The sequence below is a fragment of the Pseudorasbora parva genome, chromosome 11 (genome assembly GCF_024679245.1).
Source record: "Pseudorasbora parva isolate DD20220531a chromosome 11, ASM2467924v1, whole genome shotgun sequence".
NCBI classification, from domain to species: Eukaryota; Metazoa; Chordata; class Actinopteri; order Cypriniformes; family Gobionidae; genus Pseudorasbora; species Pseudorasbora parva.
In genome coordinates, this window is record NC_090182.1 from 8,101,176 (window position 1) to 8,123,264 (window position 22,089).

The 22,089-nt window shown below is 37.8% G+C and overlaps 1 protein-coding gene across 1 annotated transcript in view; it reads left to right on the top strand.

Moving 5' to 3' along the window:
• LOC137092610 (protein diaphanous homolog 1) overlaps window positions 1-22,089 on the top strand; it is a 132,555-nt gene that overhangs the window by 41,524 nt on the left and 68,942 nt on the right. Inside the window, 8 exon segments of the mRNA XM_067456914.1 lie at window positions 22-127; window positions 234-344; window positions 1,217-1,335; window positions 2,663-2,779; window positions 9,157-9,272; window positions 11,780-11,844; window positions 14,920-15,099; window positions 20,775-21,335. Coding sequence (XP_067313015.1) covers window positions 22-127; window positions 234-344; window positions 1,217-1,335; window positions 2,663-2,779; window positions 9,157-9,272; window positions 11,780-11,844; window positions 14,920-15,099; window positions 20,775-21,335 — 1,375 coding nt within the window.

Sequence of the window (22,089 nt, forward strand, 5' to 3'; positions counted from 1 at the left end):
GTGTGTGTGTGTGTGTTTCAGTCATGAGCGTGTTCTGGAGTGCATCACTGAACAGGCCGAAGAGCAGGAGATCGAGAGGTTTCAGCCGCTGCTGTCCGGCATGAATAAAAACTCCATCACTCTCAAGGTCAAACACAAGCTGCTGATACATTCCCCTCACCTGCGCTAATGATGCTGATTGAAACACTCTCCCAAAAGCCCGGTCATTTACGTGTGTGTGTGTGTGTGTGCAGGCGGGCTGTATGCAGCTGATCAACGCTCTCATCAGTCGCGTGGAGGAACTGGACTTCAGGATCCACCTGAGATCAGAGCTCATGAGACTGGGACTCAAAGACATGCTGAAGGTCAGAACACACACTTAGGGTGTCTGTTACAGACACCAGAGAAACCGCACAGCTAACACACATGCAGTTCAATACTATAGGTCCTATATACAACTCTAGGGTTCACGTCTTCTGCCTTAAATGATTGCATAATACTTGTTATGCTTAATTGGTGATTTTCTGTTTAATTAATCATTTAAAGCTAAATCAATAAAATGAACCATAATGGAACCCCCGGAAGGTTCTATATATGATGCGCTTGACAGAATTCTGTACCTTACAAAGTTAAAATTAACTTTAAATTTAAAGTTAAAATTAAAATTATGTTTTACAATAACTTTATCTCATGACAACATGTACAGCTATAAATCACACAAAAAAAATCATGTTTGAAAAAGAAAATTTGATGCAATGGTAAATAATAGGGCTGTGTATTGCTAAGAATCTAGCGATACAATACATGTCACAATACCGGGGTTACGATATGTTATTGTAAGAATTGTTTTAATTATATATATTTTTTTGAAATATTAAAATTAACCTCAGTAAATACTCTCCTCCCATAAATTTTGCGTCTGAAAGGAAACTCCTACAAATGCATATGCAATAAGATCAGCCGCAATAATAACCCTATCTTCGCCTTTTCAGTGCTAATTTATCAGTGTGTCTCTTTAGTAAATCCTGACAGTAGTTTTTTGACAGCAAAAGAGGGTTTGCGCTTGAGCAAGCTGATAGTAAATCTGGCCCAAAGTATTTCATTTTACCTCATAATGTTTTAATGTTTGTTGTTGCAAAAGGGTAATCATCAAATCACAATATGCATGAGCACCTTTGAATGATGGATCAATAGAATCAGTAGATCATTTAAATTCTTTGTGTGTGTGTGTGTGTAGGAAGTGAGGTCGATAGAAAACGAGGAGCTCAAGGTTCAGCTGCAGGTGTTTGAAGAGCAGGCTGAAGAAGACTCTGAAGATCTTCGCTCCCGGTTGGATGACGTCCGCATCGAGATGGAATATCCTTCACTGCGGATGTTACTTTAGAAAAGCTTTGGGTTTAAGGATGGCTTTGTAGGTTTAAACAAAGTTTGATTGTAGTTCCCAAGCTGACCGCCAGGTGTCTCAAAAGTGCAGAAACATTTTTTTTACAAGCTGAGGTGGTCCTTTAGTTTACACTCCATAGAAGGTCACATCACATTATACAGGATTTTGTCTTTTTTATAATTTTATATTTTGTCTTTTTTTTTTTTTTTACTCATTTCAGATGTGAAGATATTTCCCAATCATAAATTGTGGTAATTTAAATTTAGAAAGCACAGTAGTAAAAAAAGCATTTGTCTTGTTTAAATATCTAATTTAAGAGTCAGAGAGTCAGTAAAAATTATCACAAACTAATTTATGACTTATTTGGTGCAAGACACCTCAATTAACATAAGTAGACTACAACTAAATATACATAAAAACGTGCAAAATATGACCTTTTTGTTCACTAGGTGGCATCAGAAAATCTAGTCTCATAACCAGCGTGAATCACTCATTCACAAGATAAACGGCAAGGAAACATACATTGTTTATCTGAGATTATTATTATTTCATATTTATTTGAGAAAGTTGCATCATGATGTAATCTTAGATATTATCACAGTAGAGCTGAGTGAAATATAGCTTACTAATTATGCTATTTTATATATATATATATATGTGTGTGTGTGTGTGTGTGTGTGTTTTTACTAATATTTTTAAATTTTAATTTCTTTTTGAAATTAGTTTAATTTGTAGTTGGTCATTTTTTTTGGTAAAACTTTTAAAAATAATTATTTATTCAGTCTGACACTTAATATTCTAATTTGTTTTATTTCAGATCGTAGTTTTAGTATGTCAATTTAAACTAAACCAAAATTTGAAATTTGTGTTTAATTTGTAGTAATTTTGTGATGTTTGTCTTTAAAAAAAAAAGTTAAACATATTTATCATTTTAGCATGCCAACTTTACAACAAATTTCCAATTTAAAAAGTTTGTATCATCATTATTTACTTATTTATTTGTATTTTTTTCAGCTTTTTGTTACTTAAAAATAATATAGTTTTTAATAGTTTAGTTATCAATAATGAGCACTGAACAGGTGTATTTTCAGTTATTCGGGTAAGGACTGAAGAATGAGGTGTGTGTGTGTGTGTGTGTGTGTGTGTGTGTGTGTGTGTGTGTGTGTGTGTGTGTGTGTGTGTGTGTGTGTGTGTGTGTGTGTGTGTGTGTGTGTGTGTGTGTGTGTGTGTGTGTGTGTGTGTGTGTGTGTGTGTGTGTGTGTGTGTCTCTGTTGTTGTTCTTTAACTCTGTGTGTTCACTGATGTGACTGAAGTCTTCCAGATCTTGATGAACACAGTGAAGGACTCTAAAGCTGAATCTCTGTTCCTGTCGCTGCTGCAGCACCTCCTACTGGTGCGAAACGACTACATGTCCAGGTATGAACACACATCACCCCATACTAACCCCTACAGTGACCTTTGACCCTGTCTGAAAATTGAATTGAATTTTGATCGAATTCAGTCGATGTGTGCTGGATTAATGGAACCATGGTTGACAAGTGGCTGTCTGTCACATCGCTGACATACATATATATATAAGCGTGAGCCTCGGGTTATTTGGCTGTCAATCACTGATGCTAGAGCTGTCAACTTCTCTCAGGTTGTGAAAAATGGCAGAAAGTGAAGTTATTGTGTGGCTGTGGAGCAAGAAAAACACCTGTCAAGAGTTTCGACTGATGCAAGAAGGGAAGAAAAAAGCCTGAGTTGGACACACATGATATAAAAGCTCTGTTTAAAGGGATAGTTCACTTTAAAATGAAAATTGTCATCCTTTACTCATCCTCACGTTGTTTCAAACCTGTATGAATTTCTTTCTTCAGCTGAACACAAGGGAAGATATTTTGAAGAATGTCAGAAACCAAACAGTTAACTGGAGCCATCGACTTCCATAGTATTTTTTTTTCCTACTATTGAAGTCAATGGCTCCAGTTAACGGTTACGGACATTCTTCAAAATATCTTCCCTTGTGTTCAGCTGAAGAAAGAAATTCATACAGGTTTGAAACAACTTGAGGGTGACATAATTTTCATTTTAAAGTGAACTATCCCTTTAAAACCCAGTCTAGTGTTGTTAAGAATATTGATATTTCGTTATGCATCGATTCGGAAACTATTCCAATAGCGACACCAACTGCACATTTTCACTCTCCCTTCTCTCCGATGGCGAATTTACAGTTTGAGACACACGCCCCTCCTGTCACTAATTCATCTCACTCGCAGGTTTCGCTCTCACAGCAAAAGCACACACACACCACACCACTGATCTATATAAGGTGTGCTCTCATAAAGCCGCCCTTTCAAACAGCTTACGAGTACCAAAATGACTTCAACTAAACGGCTTACTACACTTAAACAGCCAAATACACACACAATGATGTCAAAATGGCCGCCTTGTCGACTATTCAGGAAAACACAATAGAGGTTCTGACGAATTGTTAATTGCTTTAGTCCATTTAAAAAACATATTAATTGAATAAATGAGCTCTTGAAGCTCCACCTTCTCATAGAAGTAGCTAATTTGCATTTAAAGGACACACATGACTGGCGTGTTTTTGCTCAACCCCCAAAATTGGCAATTTTAACATTGTATAAAAACTGATCTGTGGGGTATTTTAAAACTATAAAACTTCACATACACTTCTTGTAAAAATGGCATGATGGGTCACCTTTAAAGGGATAGTTCACCCTAAAATGAAAATAGTCCTCATTTACTCACCCTGGTGTTGTTGCCATATGCCCTTCTTTCTTTTATAGATGACAAAAGGAGATTATTGAAAATAAATGTCTCGCTCGAGCCTGCCCATATGAAGGCAGTGAATAGCGACCAGCAGCACAAAAGTATCACTGTGGTCTGATGTTACACGGGCCGTATATTATATTTCATTTATAATTATATGAAAATTTAATGTATTGTTTATTTAACAAAACCCCTGATCTTGGCCGTTGGTGTTCTGTGTTTGACTGCACGTTCTTGAAACTGTTTGTGCCTTAGGTCACTCGTCTCTCGCAGAAAAACAGCAGGGTCAGTCAATGATGACTTCTTTTTCATTTTAGGGTGATCTCCCCCTTTAAGTTGCCACTAGGCTGTGTGTAATGTCTTTATTTACTTCGGCTTTCCGTCGCTGTAGTTACAGGCATTACTGAGTTTGAGCAGAGGATTGATTTTTGGTGTCCCGTCCATACAGACATTTTCAGACCTGCTTTTTAGTTAACAATAACAGCACTGCATTGACGCACTCTTGCTGCTCCAAACCTGTATGACTGAATTCTGTGAAACACAAAAGGAAAAAAGAAGCCATGTTTCTTATGCAATTACAACGAACAGCCTCATAAAAAGGCTGCAAAAGAGCTATACAAATATTCCATTCGACTCTAGTGCTTTTCCACATCTTGTGAAGTCACATTGATTGCTTTATATGAGGAACTGACTAGCAGTTAAACTCTTAAAAAGCATTCACGAAAAGTACAGATGTCCAATTTTGAATTGGATCTTTTCAATTAACTGGTTGATTTTGGTTCACAATTCTGATCTTAAATTGTTTTATGAACTGGACTGATCTGGTTCTTACTGACTCAATGATCTGGTCACAATGGTTAACATCTCATATCACCAAATATAAAGAGTCTTATGGACTACTATTATGATGCCTTTGCCTCACTCTCCATTCAGTATATTTGCATGAAAAAGAGCAACCAGCACAATCTTTCAATTGTTCGTGTTACATTACACAACATAAAGAAGTCGTACATGTTTGGAACAAAATGAGGGTGAATAAATAATGGCAGAAGGATAATTTTTGGTTGAACTGTCCCTTTAAGAGATTAAATTGTAGTTATTCTCTGTACAAAGTAAGAGTTTACAGATAAAGGAGGGAAACAAGAGAGATGGATGTAGTCTGAGACGAGGAGACGTTTGATTGATGGCCAGCAGGAGGCGGATGCTGTTGCCGACGGCGACCGGCTCTAAATAAGAACCCGGCCACTGTATGACACCCCCGCTTCAATTAACTACCACACACACACACACACCGGTGCATTTAGAAGGTTTTCTTGGCTGAGAAATGATTGCAGTGGAGAAAAGACACATTTCTTTCATTTCTGTTTCTCTAACCTGCTCGTCTAAAATCACCCACACACTCTTATTCTCTCTTAAAAGAGCCTTTCATACACACACACACACACACACACACACACACACACACACACACACACACACACACACACACACACAGAGAAGGTATTGGGAGAGTATGAAAAGACACGGACAGACGGAGAAACAGTGTGTTTGTGAGGGTTTGTAAATGCTTTCAGGATGTCAGACTTGTTGCTTGTTTCTTGTCTGCTCAATGTGATCCGACAGGCAGGAAATTGGGGAGCCTGTTTCTGGTCTCTTTCTCTCTCTCTCTCTCTGTGTGTGTGTGTGTGTGTGTGTGTGTGTGTGTGTGTGTGTGTGTGTGTAATGTTTGAAATGGAATGTTAGTGTACTGCGCAGTGTATATACTATTTATTGTGTGCATTGGATAATGGGATACATTTTTTTCCAGTGTCTTCTGTTGTATCTTGTGAATTTTACCTCATGTAGTTGAGATTTCACTTGAGATTTTTCATGCATAATGAAAATGAACATACTGTGCACAGTGTGCGTACTGTATACTGCAGACGTATTGAGTGCTTAATTAGTATGCAGTTCTAAACATATCCTGTGCTGTTTTTTTTAAACTCTAGATAATTAAGTAGTTCCTTTTTGTATTTGCACACACTTTCAGCCCTATTTTAACAATCTAAGCGCATGATCTAAAGCGCACAACGCAAGTGCACTTAAGGTGTGTCCGAATCCGCTTTTTGCTAGTTTAACGACTGCTCATGATCTAAAAGGGTTGTACGTGGTCTCTTAATGAGTCATGAGTGTGTTTTGGGCGTAATGTGCAATAAACCAATCAGTCTCATATACCATTTCCTTTTAAAGCCATTTGCACAACATGGCGGATTTACTATTTACATGGTGGAATTTCCAAACGGAAAAACAGGATTTGCGATGACTATCCATTATGAAATGTAGGTATTTTTATATTTATGTACACAATAATAATCTTTTACATTTCAATCCTTTAATTTTTCATATTTAAAAATGTTTGTGCTGCTGCTGCACATCCCTGTGTGTGTAATAAGCAGAGCGTACCGATGCAAACCCGCCTATAGGGGCATATTACTAACGCGCCCTGTAAATAACACAAAAAACACTAGAGCAGGTTTTTGTTGGTTAGTGGCGGAGTCATTTTCAGTTTCCTTTAAAATCGCAACACACCAACAATGCCCCTGAACACACCTTGTTTTCAGACCTGCAGGTGGCATGAGCAAACAGATGGGTGCGAGTGCATTTGCTAGTTAAACAACATGGTACAGGACGTGAAAAAGGTAACTGTCGGGCTGAATACAGCAAAAAACACTTGCGCCGTGTCTGGCTTCACGTTGAGCTGGGTGTATGATAGGGACCATTGCGTTTGAGGAACATCTCTAGCCTTTCATTTCATGCTTATCATTCTGTTCTTCACACCATTGATTGGTTGCTTTCCTCCAGAGGTTTTTAGATGTTACAGACAAAACTTAAAGGCAAAATAATGTACTTGCATTATCCCAGATGTTTCCAACAGTGTTTAAATCCAGAAAAATTAGACATTTTATCCAGGATACGGGTCACCTATCAATGACATCACACCCGCAATACCCTCGATTTCAGATTTTTATTTTGAAGAAACCATGGAAACACTGATAACATTTTTAATATATTAAGTGTTTTATTAGAATGGAGCACCTGTTTGGAGACGTTCATCGATATAAAACTAATGATTGTTATACAGCTCAACACAGTTAGTCTTACGGTTTAAATCTGGTTTTACCATGCCTAATATTACTCTTACTCACTGCAGTGTGAACAAGTGTCTCATAGTAGCCGCCGAGTACCATTGCAACACCTTTCAACGCACTCAAATGTATGTAATATGATAAAACAGCGCCGCTTTACCCCAAAAGAACATGAGCGGAAGAAGCAGAAGCACTCTTCTGTGGCATAATAAAAGCTCCACTGCTCTCGAGCCGTGCATGTCTCTCATTAGCAATCGCTCCAGCAGCTTCATTTGGCTCCCAAACTGCTTCATACTACAGTAATGTAAATATATATTAAATACATTAGCTCATCTATGAAGATGATTTCAGCCCGTGTCCCGTTGGATTCTTTTCCAGAATGAAGAGCGAGAGAAAAATCTGGTGTAGGATTTACACATTTTGGGATTTAACATTTACTTGGAAACTATTTCCTCGAGTACATTTCACAAATAATTACAAAGTAACATTTTTAAATCAAACATGAAATTTTGAAAGGTCACTGGAGGTCATTATGGACGGCTGGCGTGTGTGACCCTGTGCCAAACAGTGTGATGAAAATTTCTTATGTTGTTCTTGTGAACTCGCTCACGATCTCACTATTTTTTTTTATGTGTGGTTTTTTTCTGAGCTTCAGATCTTTCTTACTGATGGAGAAAGTACATTTGGCAAACAAAATGACATGAATTAAACATGAAATTTTGAAGAAAGACTGAAACAGCATTTCATCACAGATGAAAGAAAGTCATACTGGTTGTAGAATGATTTTAATAAGATGAACTGACCATTTAAGTTGCTGATTATGAGCAGAGACGTTAAATAAATGTTATGAACGTCATGTGAAGAGGTAAATGAGCGAGAACTGAGACTTTTCTGAAAGGAGCTGAGCAAGAGAAGTGCAAGATACCCGTCTTTCTCTGCTGCCATCAGCAGAATCGTTTCATGCGAGTTTCTCTTCAGCGATTAATGTGCTGACACACGGCAGAAAGTGACGACGCCTCCATATAATTATCCTCCAAATATAACCGCAACTCAAATCCCAGAGCGGCCCGTCTGCCCACAAACAAACTCTCATTTCATCACTTTAATCACTGACGAGAGAGAATTAATTAGGATTATTCTGATTTCTCCAAAAGCCTCTGGTTAAACACAAACGAGGTGCTGCGGTCGGACACGGACAGCAGGGGTCTCTCTCGCTCCACGCAAGAATCGCGAGCTCCGTGGAGAGGGAGGGGGAGAGAAAAGAGGGCAAATAAAGGAAAAAGAAACAGCTTGGTGGAAAGTGAAGAACATATCGAGTTTGTTTCACACCAGGTCAAGATGGCAGATTTCTCACAAATGGACTGTCTGAAAAAAACCCTCAAATATCAAACCATCACACACACCGGTGTCAACTATTTTCAGTCTCACACACACAAACATTAAAATGACATCCTACTACACAGTTACACACAATCCAATATGGGCTGTTTCAAAACTTGTGAGCCGTGTACCTAGACAGCATTTCTAGGCATCAGTTGATTTCATATCAGTTTCGCTGTGGATTTCTTGAGCGTGCTGCGTCCTACTGATGCACTGTTGTTTTCGTATTTATTACTATTCAGGTTTCTTTTTATGTAAAGCACTTTGAATTACCATTGTGTGTGAAATGTGCCTGATAAAAAACTTGCCTCGCCTTAAATTACCTACATTGTGTAATTTTGCAAGGTCACTGGAGGTTTTGTGTGTGTGATCCTGTGCTGAACAGTGTGTCGACAATCTGGTTTTATGTTGTGAACTCGGTGCTCAATATCTCTGTTTAGCTTCCTCCCGAGCTTCAGATGTTCGATGGTAGTCTAACACAGATTGACATCTCTCTCTCTCTCTGTTTCTTAGGCCTCAGTACTACAAACTCATCGATGAATGTACGGCTCAGATCGTTCTGCACAGGAACGGCTGTGATCCTGACTTTAAATGCAGGAAGTTTGACCTGGATGTGGGTTATCTGATTGGTAAGACACACACACACACACACACACACACACACACACACACACACACACACACACACACACACACACACACATATTTCACTATATTAGCGAGGACGTTGCATAGGTTTCCATTGATTTCATCAGGTTGATGATATTTTTCTATGGCCTGACTCAACCTTAACCTCTACCCCTAAACCTATCGATCACACAACTTTATGCAGTTTTACATTTTCAAAAGAACTTATTCTGTAGGATTTATAAGCTTTTGTACCCATGGGAACCTCAATTTATGTCCCCTTCAGGTTGAAGCCCCCACCGGGATAGAAACACACGCATACGCACACACAAGCATGCACACACACAGAAATGCCACATTTGACCACAGGGTGTCAGCATTCAGAATCACATCAAAACATCTCCAATCTCATCCAAAGTAATCCGGCTTGACATTGAGAGCGCTCGCAAACAAGCTCTTTAGGATTTAATGAAAATAAGCTCATTTTCTGATTACTGTCTGTATGTTATATTTGTCAGCGACGGCCTCTGGCTTGGCTTACACGGCTGTGTGGGTCTGATATTTGAACTAAAGTTTCTCCAGCTGTGTTGAGGGACACTAAGAAAATACTTTTAAATTTAAGATTAGTTTGAATTGCATATCAAATTTCTATAGATTTGGATTTGTTTTAACATAAACTAATAAACTTACTGTGATGCATATTTTTCGGTCATGTATGAATGAAAAAAGATTTCTGTAATTACTACTGATAAACTAAAATGAGTTTTAAATCCACAATAACCAGCTTTATTTATTTATCAACAAATCAACGGTTTCAATCTCATATATTTTAACTAATTGAAAGCTTTTATTTTAACCATATTCATACATTTAATTTTTTTTTTTTTTACAATGAGCAGATTTATGCTCATTATAAACCATTTCAATAAATCAATTTTGAGAATGATTATTTTTAATTAAATAATAAAATCAAATAGATGCAAATAGATCATAAACTATGCCACATGTTTCTTTTTCTGGAATCCAAATACATTACTTGTTTCTTACCTGTTTTGTTTGACAAATGACATATATGTATCACATTGAGTTATTAGTTTGTTACAGCTTTAACAAACTAATAACTCAATGTGATACATATATGTCATTTATATGTCATAATCCGAATGGAGGAAAATTGTGTATGCGATTCAAACACATACATTTTAAATTTAGGCCTAAATATTTGACATGTTTTGAATCATTCATTGGATGCTTTAAACACTTACACAACAACAACCATTCTTTACATAATCATCCATTATTTCTTGCATATTTCCGGTTTCCAATTCATACATTTTAAAAATGTTCTCTCTTCCTTCCATACTACCTTCAATATTTCCAAACTTCCTTCTTTCTTTATGGTCCCTTATGAACTCCCATACTTCCTGTCACACTGTTGTACTTCTCTATGAACTTGCATGCATACTTTGATTGGTATTACGAAACTAACTCCCTTCTGTACTTTCTTCTTGTCTTTCCAAATTCCTTTTATGTAAACATCCATACCTATGTCCTTCTTTTCTTTCTGCATTTCCTTCCATCCTACTTCAAAATTTTCCAATGCTTCTCCTGAACTTTCTAACTTTCCATAATAACTTCCATACTTCTATTAATAACGTCATACTCTTATACGTGTCTGTGAACTTCCATGCATACTTATTACTTCTGAACGTTCTTTCATACCTCATCCCTTCTTGCAAGCTTCTCCCCACACATTCTTACATTCTTCCATTTGACCATCCCTCCATACTTCCTTTAATAATTCCCTCATTTATTTAATCTTTCCTTATGTAATTCCATCCGAACTTCCGTTTGTACTTTCATTCTTCCTTTTATACTTGCCTATGAACGTTCATGCATACTTTGCTCTGTACTTCTGTATGTCTTTTCAGACTTACTTCCTTACTTTCCTCTTTGCATACTCCCTGTTGTATTTCCATTCTTAAATCCAAATGTCCCTTTGAGCTGCTGAACAAAAACTCACGTTCTCGGTCATCTCATTAACACATCTCACCAGAAACCCCTCCCATTGGCTGCTGACGTCAGCGCTGACCCTCTCCCTGTATGACTCACTGGTTAAACTAAGCTTAGTTCGCTTTCCTCACTCTTTAAGGTTTGCGTTTGTAACGGGCACACGTGCGCGTCATATTGATCTGGAGTTCACAGAGACTTTAGGGTTTGAGAACAGACACAGAAGAGTTTTCCAGGAGCTTTAGATGTATAAATGTATGCTCAATCGCTGCCCTTTGTGTGATGATTTCAAAGACGTTTTGGTTTTCTTATTTTAGCGTGAGTTTGGGATGGGAAGGAGCGAGCCACAGATTTTAATTAGATCGTTCAGTAATCAGAGCACGAATCACAGGAGGAAAAGAGACTTGTCGCAGTGAAAGGCACTTTACACACACACACACACACACACACACACCTCTAAAACCATCTATTCACTCGCTGCCTGTCTCTTTCTTTCTAGATAACATGGTTGATCAGACCAAAGTGGAAATCAGTGAAGCCAAGGCCACTGAGCTGGAAAAGAAGGTATTGACACACGGACAAACACATGCTTGAGTCCGAATGAATGACACCGATTTAAACCAAATCAGCATCTGCTGAAATACATTAAACGGCCGTCCAATATCGATCATCAACTGCAGATCAACTGTGGCCACACACACACACACACACACACACACTCACAGACACTGCTCCCAGACGCCCCCCGCTGTCTCAGCGCGCCTGTCAGTTGACAGATGTGTAATTTGGGAGGTGAGATGAGCAGAACGGAGATTTCCTGTCTCTTCCTGACATCTTCCCTCCAAACTCTCCAAACACAGTCTGCAATTACCTTGTGTGTGTGTGTGTGTGTGTGTGTGTGTGTGTGTGTGTGTGTGTGTGTGTGTGTGTGTGTGTGTGTGTGTGTGTGTGTGTGTGTGTGTGTGAGCGCGTGTCTGTTGTTGTTGTGTGTGCAGCTTAGTCTCAAAAATATGTCTGGGTTATAATTCATTCCCAAAAAATAAGTTAAAAAAATGCTTTCTATTGTTAGTCCAGTTAATTAAGCACATTTAACACTCAAATTCTCATTACTGTAATGCATCCTGGTTTTTTAAAAGATGATCTTTCTTTTTTATTTGCAACTCGCAGTAATGACTATCTAATTAGAATCATTAGTAAGTTTTTGTACTGTATTACAGATATAAATGACCTATTTTGGTATAATGATTACAAATTACATGAAATTCAATGCAACAAATTCTGGAATGATGTATAAATACATTACAGCTAAAAAAAAAAACACTAGAACAATGTTATATAATTTGTTGACTTGTGTACTTACATTATCCCAAATGTTTCCTAGAATGTTTAAATCCAAAGAAATAAGCGATTATAACCAGGACATGAACTGTCGCCTAATGACGTCACTCCCGTGTTACCCTCGATTTCTGATTTTATTTGATAGAAACCATGGAAACACCAAAGACACTTTAATATATTATGTTTTATTAAACCAGAGCAACTGTTTGGAGACATTCATCGACATAAAACTAAAGTTTGTTCTCCAGCTCAACACAGTTAGTCTTAATCTTTTTTCTTTATTTATCGCCATGTTTTATCATGCCTAATATCGATCTCTCACTGCTGTGTGAACAAGTGTCTCATAGCAGCCGTCGAGTGAACGCACAGAGTAGCATTTAAACATAGCTTTCAATACACTCAAATGTATGCAATATGATAAAACAGCGTTGTGTTACCCCACATAGAAACGAGCAGAAGAAGCAGAAGCGCTCAGAATAAATTTGGATACTTCTGAGGTGAAGAAAACATCTCCCTTGATTACGCGAAACCAAGGCTTCATCAAGCTACGCCTTCGTTTTGAATAAACGACCTCTAGTAGTGAAAATTACATGTTGTGCCTTTAACTCCCAAGTTCGCAAAATTTTCATTACCGTAATACGTCAAGGTGGTTTATTATAATTTTTAGTTTAGTTTTGCTTTTGTATTTCTCATTTTCAGGGTTGATTCCCCTATAACTGCAGTTCTATGATTTTTATTAGCATAAATGCAGAACAAATACAAATTTAAAAAAATATTACGATTATTTTATAAATCAGTAAATCTATATATAATGCGTAAAAGGTTATATAAATAAAGCTTTTATGATTTCTTTTTCAACTTTCTTTTTTGGGGTGCAATGTGACCTGGACATGTTCATGAGATGTTTCTGAGGTCCTGTTTACTCCTGGTATTAAGATGTGTTTTGGTCAATCGGATCACAAGTTGACGATGCTAAATACAAGTGTAAAGGGGTCTAAACATTGAGATTGTCTGCTTTCGTCCACTTCCAGAGGCAGTGGAAAACACATTAGACCGGATTGCTTTCATAGTGTAAACGCTCATGTGTTCGAACAGCCACAAAAGACCGTCTGCTCTCCGCTGTCTGACCTAATGTGTAAATATTATGGGAAGTGCACTAGCCAGATGAAATTCCAACTTTGTTGGCTGGAGACTCAAGTTTGGCTTGAAGACGAAAAACAAACCAAGCACAATGTTCTCTCGCCATTCCTGGTTTCTAACACACACTCACAGCGTTTGGCTGGTCTTGTGTCTGTCAGAGCAGAAACTAAAGCTAATGCTCTCTGTATTTTTTTCCAGTCATCTCTGGTTGCGTTCATATGCAAATTGTGGGAGCTTATTTTGTCCATTTGATTGAAAGATCTGAAAAAAACCATACATTTACCCATCCATAGACCCTTCCCTTAAAGAAATCAGGACAGTAGTGGTTAAAAAGAGACAGATAAATACACCAGGTGTAAACGGGTATGCGTCTCTCTCTCGTCCACTTGTGATCAGATCGACCAAAACGCATCTTAATACCAGGTGTAAACAGGGCCTGAGATTTACTCTATCTGTGAGTGTGTTTGTATTTTCTCTGTCAGAGCCCAAATAAAGTAAATACTCTGCTTTGCTCCTGCATTTGTGTGTGAGAGTGTCTATCAGGCTTGTCAGGCGAGTGTTTACTCTTCTCCTCTCTCTTCTCCTCTCCTTTCTAATTCAGAGTAATAGCAGTGTGTCGTCAGAAGAGCGACAGCAAACGACTCTCATTATTAACACATGGAGAAAGTGTGTGTGTCTGTCTGTGTGTGACCCTTCCATTTCCGCTGCCGTCACGTAATTGCATGTCTGGCTTGCAAACACCCGCTGTCAATGTCACCGGAAATTGTCAATGTCTGTCTGTGTGAAGGAGAAGGACAGATTTTCTGGTGGTTTGTGAGGGGAATACTAAAATCTCAGATTTGTTCTTGAGTCCGTCCTCTTGGTCGACTGCACCGAAAACAACAAACCACCTTCGTAGTGATAAACTGTGATGGTCACTGTGCAAACACGGGTCACGTGAGAGTGTATGGATAACATGATATGTCCCTTTGGTCTAATGAAGATACTAGCTCTTGTAATATTTTAGCTGTATATACTGCGCACATTATACAACCACACTAACATGCTTAAGATTCTGTATGCAATGACCTCCTTAGTAGCAGGAGGTCTACACATGCTTGCAGTTTATGCAGATATATTTTTGTTCTGATGATGTGGTGGCACTGATGTGTGTTTGTGTAGCTGGACGCAGAGCTGACGGCCCGTCACGAGCTGCAGGTGGAGCTGAAGAAGATGGAGGCCGATTACGAGCAGAAGGTTCTGGAGCTCAGCACTGAGAAAGAAACGCTGGGGAACGAGAAGAGTGAGAGAGAGAAAGAGAACCAGGGCCTGCAGTCAGAGATCAGCCAACTGAAAGAGAAGGTACAGGAGAAACAACCACACCTACGGGAAATGATGTAATTTAAAGGAGAAGTGTGTCAATCCTGCACCACTTGTGGCACCAATCAGAACTGCAATCGATTTAAACAGCCCAACGAAGCATAGTAAGAAATACTATAGATATTGAATAAAGAAATGTCTCTTTCTACCTAATGGTACAGTACAGTATGATCTGGGATGGCAAACTCTGATCCGACGTACGTTTCTACTAGGGATGGGCATTTTTGTCAATTTGTCCTTTCGATCATTGAGCACGTTTACATGCACACCAGTAAGCAGATTACTCACAAATATCAGTTTATTGAAATAACCAGTTTTCCCCGTTTACATCCAAACCAGTAAACTGACAACGCAGGTAAACTGCGTTTACATGACTTTATTAATAAACCAGATAATTTTCTTGTAGTGACGTCAACAATAATAATGTCCGTATCTGACTCTGAGTTTTTCAAATGTTACGTCAGTTGGGATTTTAAATAAAGCGTCCACCGTGTCAGCGGGAGATTTACGGCTCATATTATCCCTCATGCAGTTACAGATGCAGCGTTTTAACTGAACCTCTTCTACTTCTGCTGCATGACATGAGAACACATCTTTATAATTTTCTGGGTCTTAAGAGTTTGCATGTGTGATATGTACTTATTTCATGCAAAACACTAGCTCGCTCTGTCTTAATGCATTTAAATATGCTCTAAGTATGCGTTTTTTGTCACCTATCACATGCACACTTCAATTAGCCGACAGAAAGCAGGTTAATGCGTTTACATGCCGTGCGAAATCGGGGTAAGAGGCAAAAAACTACCTGTCCCGAGTCCCGACCGGTTTATGCTTAAGCCGTTTATTACCTTGCTCCGATAAAAGAAAACAGGTTACTGCGTTTACATGACCATGTTCATTGTCGGCTTATTAGGCATAATCGGCTTAAGAACGTGCATGTAAACGCACCCATTGACAGGTCTCAAAAAGCGTGTAGTTGAGTGGGGGTGCGGATGTGTGAAAGGTGGGATGTGTCCGTTATGGAAATTTAAATGTATTTCTAATATACAGCTCTGGAAGAAATTAAGAGACCACTTAACATGGAGTTGAAAAACGTGAATTTATGCCTGGAAAAAAACTATTGTAGATTATGATGCATCAATATTATTGAAAAAGAAACATCTAAAAGGAATAGCTGCTTGAGAAGTTCTCGTTATAATGCTGTATAGGGCACGTACAGTATATTGGCGCTGCACATCTTGCACTTAATTTTATTTTTCATGATGGAAAGGGATTACAAACATCACTGCACGTTTTCAGAGCCATAACGAGAAACAACTTTAAATAAAATATAGGTTTACTGTTTAAAAATGAATAACACTGCTGCATTATTAATATCATCAATGATTTTGACCAACAAAAGAAATCGCCTATCTAAAAGTAATATGAATGTCTCAAATAACCCAATCATAGTCAAAAATGTCAGACTTGCATTTGAGCTGAAACTGAACGAACGGTCGGTATAACGGCAGCACTTTGCTAGCCTGTTATTAAACTCAACCAAACACGTCATATTCATGCATGTTTCTTTATCACTCTGAAGTAGAGCTGGACGATTAATCATTAAAAGACAGTGATCTCGATTTAAACGCCACACAATCTCATTCCTAAATGACAACGATTCACTACATTTGACAAATTCACACTGTAATATTAAGGTCTGTGTTTGCTCAGCCACTGATCCAGAGAGAGCAGTTGTCACTTATAGGTATTAGGGGTGTAACATTATACCACATCACAATATAGTGCAATACAAATATGCAACAATATGTATTGTGGAATGGTAACTATATATTGTGTGTATTTCACCCAAAATGAAAAATGTGCGGGTCTTGATAAGGCCAAATTTATGTTACTAGTAAAAAGTGGCCTACGTTATTTAAAAAATATCTAGTCAGTGTGTGGCAAGCATATTTGTCAAAAATATTTCTGTATTTTCAGCTTCTGAATAATGAATATTTTTATTCTGTTGTCACCATTGTCCTGTGCGTTGGGTTACATATATTGATTGCTACCCACATACTAATACCAAATGTAGCATTTTAATTAACATTAATTTTTTTGTTAACCCTTTACCAAATGTCTTGGAGTATTGCAAGGACATTGTATTGAGAATCGTGTGTATGGAGTCGTGACATGAGGGTATTGTTACACCCCTAATAAGTATGAATGGCTTCACAATCAGTGTTTTCAACCCCACAGTATCATTATAAATATTGAAAGTATCACAGAAGTACTGGGATAGACGTTTATAGTTTGGATATAAGCATAATAGAGCAAATCACCTTTTGAAAGTAACTTGGGGCTTCAAATAACGAGTGACGATTACATTGTTACGCCACTAGGTGACAATTGACTGTTAAAAAGTATTGCTCTTTCCATGTGACGTAATTTTTGTAATTTTGCCATCTGCGTACGGCCCAATTTTTGAGACCGCATGGACGGTGCGCATACAACAACGCATGCGCAAGAAAGACAGAAGAGACTCCGCCATCCGCCATTCATCTGTGGTTGAGTATACTTTAAAAGCTGTGCGAACACGACTGGGCGTGAGACTCATCCGGACACAGGAAATAGAGTATGCCCTGGCCTTTATTCATCCAGCAGTCAAAGAATGAAACATCATTCATTAAAACTGATTTTAAAATCAGATTAATGAAACATTTGAAATAGACTGCAGCAATTAACATTTTGTCAGAGCTACTAGTAGATGACATGTAATTTTGCCTAGTTGTCTTTTCTGATCTATCAAAAACAAAAAAAACGTGATTCTCAGTTTATCCAGAATTGTGCAGCTCTACGCTGTAGAGCCAATTACTTAGTAGTAGGCAAACAAAGTTGGGTTTCAAAGTACCAGACTGCTTCAATAACTTATATTTCACATGTATTTACTATAATAATAACTATAAATTAGGTATAATTACATGCAACTAACTCTATAGTAAGTTTGGTCCTAAGTTCCATTGCATTTGGCTTTTGGATTGCTCAGTTGGGGACACCTAAATTTCAACTATATTATATAATAATTGAAATGAGCTGGATAACATCACCGTTTTCTCCAGAGCGGCTATACAGCCGAATCAAATTCTGTTGCATTATCTTCCTGTTAACACTGAAAAGCTGCTTTGAAACAATTGGACTTGTAAAAAGCGCTACATAAATGAAGCTTGCTTGATTTGATTTGATAAGTACATGCAGTTAATTAATAATACTCAGTAATTAAAGGGATAGTTCACCCAAAAATGAATATTCTATCATTTGCTCACCCTCAAGTTGTTCCAAGCCTGTATGAGTTTCCTCCACCTGCTGGAAACAGAAGAAGATATTTTGAAGAATGTCGGTAACTAGACTAGCTGACGGCACCCATTGACTTCCATAGTATTTTTTTCCCCCTACCATTGAAGTCAATGGCTACCATCAACAGTCTGGTTTCAAACATTCTTTTAAATCTTCTTTTGTGTTTACCAGAATAAAGAAACAAACTCATACAGGTTTGAAACAACTTGAGGTTGAGTAAGTAATGACAAAATTGTCATTTTATGGTGAACTACACTGTTAGGCCCCGATCACACAGAACGTGTTTTTCTGGTTCGAAAACGCGAGGCACACACTGCACTGCCTGTTTGGTAAGCGTTTTTTCATTCAAAAAAGAGCAGTGCGCTGCCGTTTTTTATTTTTATGTTTCTAGGCAACCCCCGAATCACCTGTACTGTCAGTCAAATCAATGTAACGGTCAAAACAACAGAAGACCACCTCTCCATTCATTCGATTGGACAAAAGAAAATAAACGCGATGAAGTCGGTCGCTTTTCTGCTCAGAGTTGACATTTTTCAACTTCATGCGCTTTGGAGCGCTCCTTCAAAAACGCGAGGAGCAGCAAGCGGTTAAAACGTGACGCGCCCAGGGTGCATAAGCAGCACGCATAGCGCTCTCTGCCAACCGAAATACATTCAAAAAAGGCGTTTCTTGCTGCAAAAACGCGTTCTGTGATCGGGGCCTTACACTGTAACAGGGACACATTGAAATAAAGTGTAATCAAAACAAATTATACACATATTTTCCAATAATGCTTGTGAATCAAAGTTTCTGTTTCCATGTAAGTGGGCAGTTTTTGACCAGAATACATTGCAAAGTGGACAAGAATGTGTGTTTGTGAGGTGAGAGAGAAGTATGAACAGAGAAGAGGGTAAACAAATGTGTGGAGAGATATTAATAGAACAGGCAGGACAGAACTGATGTTTGTTGGTTATCTAACAAACACAGACGCACTACAGATAATTACAGTGGAAAGAGATGAAGCGCGAGCGTCAGCAGAAGTGCAGAGAGATGTTTGGAGTGTATACGGACGGACAGATGGAGCGTCCGAGAGAACGTGCTGAGCTGAGCTAAACCAACCCGTCACCTACAGATAAACAAGCATCAGAAACTTCTGGTTAATGGGATGTCAGCTAGAACCTCGTGAACTACTTCAGATTTCCACAGTCAAACTCACTCTCTCTGATGTGACATTAGCAGGCTGGTCATTTTTAATGAGTTCTGCCAAGTTCTGGGTAAATAAATTATTCCACTAATTAGACATGAATTTAGACACTCCCTCATGTGCTTCCAACTCTGGCCTGACCTTCTTCTGTCTGTCTGTCTCTCCCTCCTTCTCTCACTCCATCAATTACATTATTAACTAGATTTTTACATTTTCTGAAGAAAATATGAGTGAAGCCTCTCATGCTTTGGAGTTTGCCAGGGTGTCATAACTGTCACAATTTTATCAGCAACCTAATTTACATTACAAATATGATTTAAACAAACCCCTGGCACTGAGTTGTTGTGTAAGACTAGTTATATAATTTTTTTTAATTTTATTATTTTGTCAAAAAACTAAAAACTGAATGCTTACATTATTCTATTGTTCTCTCTGTGTGTGATTGTGTGTATATTTATAAACAAGTGTATATGTAGTGTTTACATTGGGTCTCAAAAAAGCCAAAACTGTATTTCAAAATCTACACAAGATGATACTTGTAATGCAAGTTTCAGTGGAACACAACAAAAGTAAGTAATACAAATAATAATATTAATAAAAAAAAGAAAAGAAAAGAAAATAACATGACTTTATCAGATTAGTTTATTTAATAGAATAATCGGGAGATTATCAAAATAATTGAAAGGTAGATTTATTAGATTATATTACATAGTATATATTATATATTTTATTATACTAATGAATTGTTATAATGATGATATCCATCCATCCATTTTTTTATAAATATGTATATATATAATTTCAGATCAACAAAACAGAAAAATAGATATTTTTAAAAAATGTTTTATCTTATAATATACTTTTAAATTAAAAATCATTCCCATGATCAAAGATGATTTTTTCATCAGCCATTACTTTATCAAAAGTGATATAAGTGATAGAAAATAGTTCTATTTTGTATAAATGCTATTATTTTTAACTTTTTATTCATCAATGAACCCTGAATTATTTTAGATTTCATCCACTTCCACTATAGTTATAGTGCAAGAAAATGTATAGAGATAATTGACTTTTATTATTATTATTTGTTATTATATGTTGTACTGGATGCTAATAATCACCTGTTTCTTTTGTTTCTCAGATTGAAAAGCTTTCAAAAGATCTGAAAGAAGCCAAGGCGAAGGTCATCACCGTGCAAGTGCCTTCCTCTGTGCCGCCCCCACCTCGTCCAGCTGAAGCCTCCCTCCCCGTCCCTGGTCCTCCTCCTCCACCTCCTCTACCGGGACAGACGTCCATGCCACATCCACCTCCACCTCCTCCTCTACCTGGGGCAGCCTGTATGCCGCCGCCCCCTCCACCTCCTCCTTTACCTGGAGCACCTGGCATGCCTCCGCCCCCTCCGCCTTTACCGGGCGCACATGGCATGCCTCCTCCGCCCCCTCCATTTCCTGGAGCAGCGGGTATGCCGCCTCCTCCGCCTCCTTTACCTGGAGCACCTGGTATGCCTCCGCCACCTCCTCCTCCTCCCGGGATGCCCGGTATGCCTCCGCCACCTCCTCCAATGGGCTGTCCTGGAATGCCTCCGCCCCCTCCAGGTGGATTTGGTGGATGGGCGCCTCCTGTTCCTCAGCTACCCTACGGCCTACAGCCCAAGAAAGACTACAAACCTGAGGTGCAGCTGAAGAGAGCCAACTGGAGCAAGGTGTGTATATTCTCACAGGTCTACACCTCCTGTTTTGGCTCTAAATTATGGATAATATGCCTGATGATCAGTGACTATTAGTCTAATAACTATTAGAGTGCTAGTGGCAGCTGTTCACTTCTCAAGCTTGCTAATGTATCTAGAGGTGAAGGGTGCAGAAATTAAAAGCTTTTTACATGTTTTTGGCCTTTTGATTTGAACAAGAATGCATTACATGTGTGGTTATGATTAACTGAAACCAAAAACAAAATATTTTCAAGATAAACATTAACTGAAATAAAATATAAAAAATATGTAACATTTTATTTCAGCTTAAGTTTTGTAAGTAGAAATATTAAAATAAATAAAACTACAAACTAAAAGTTAATGAATAAGTTAATGTTAATGATAAAAAAGCACAATCACTAAAAGTTTGACTAAAAAAAAAAAAAAAATAAAATCTTCAAAAAATTACCAAAATTATAATAGTATACAAGTGATACTAAAATAATACTGATTACAGATACATTACACAAGATGAGATTTTTTTTTTTGGTGTGTTTGTGTGTGTGTGTGTGTGTGTGGAAATAACCAGCAATATGAATGCATTGCATGCTATTGTATGTAAAAACACACATATTATATAATATAATTATATAATTACATATAATATATTAATTGTTATAACTCAATTATATTCAAATAGTTTTAAATAAACCCTATTAATAACTAAATCCACTTATTTAATATTTTATTAATGTATTTAATTCAAATA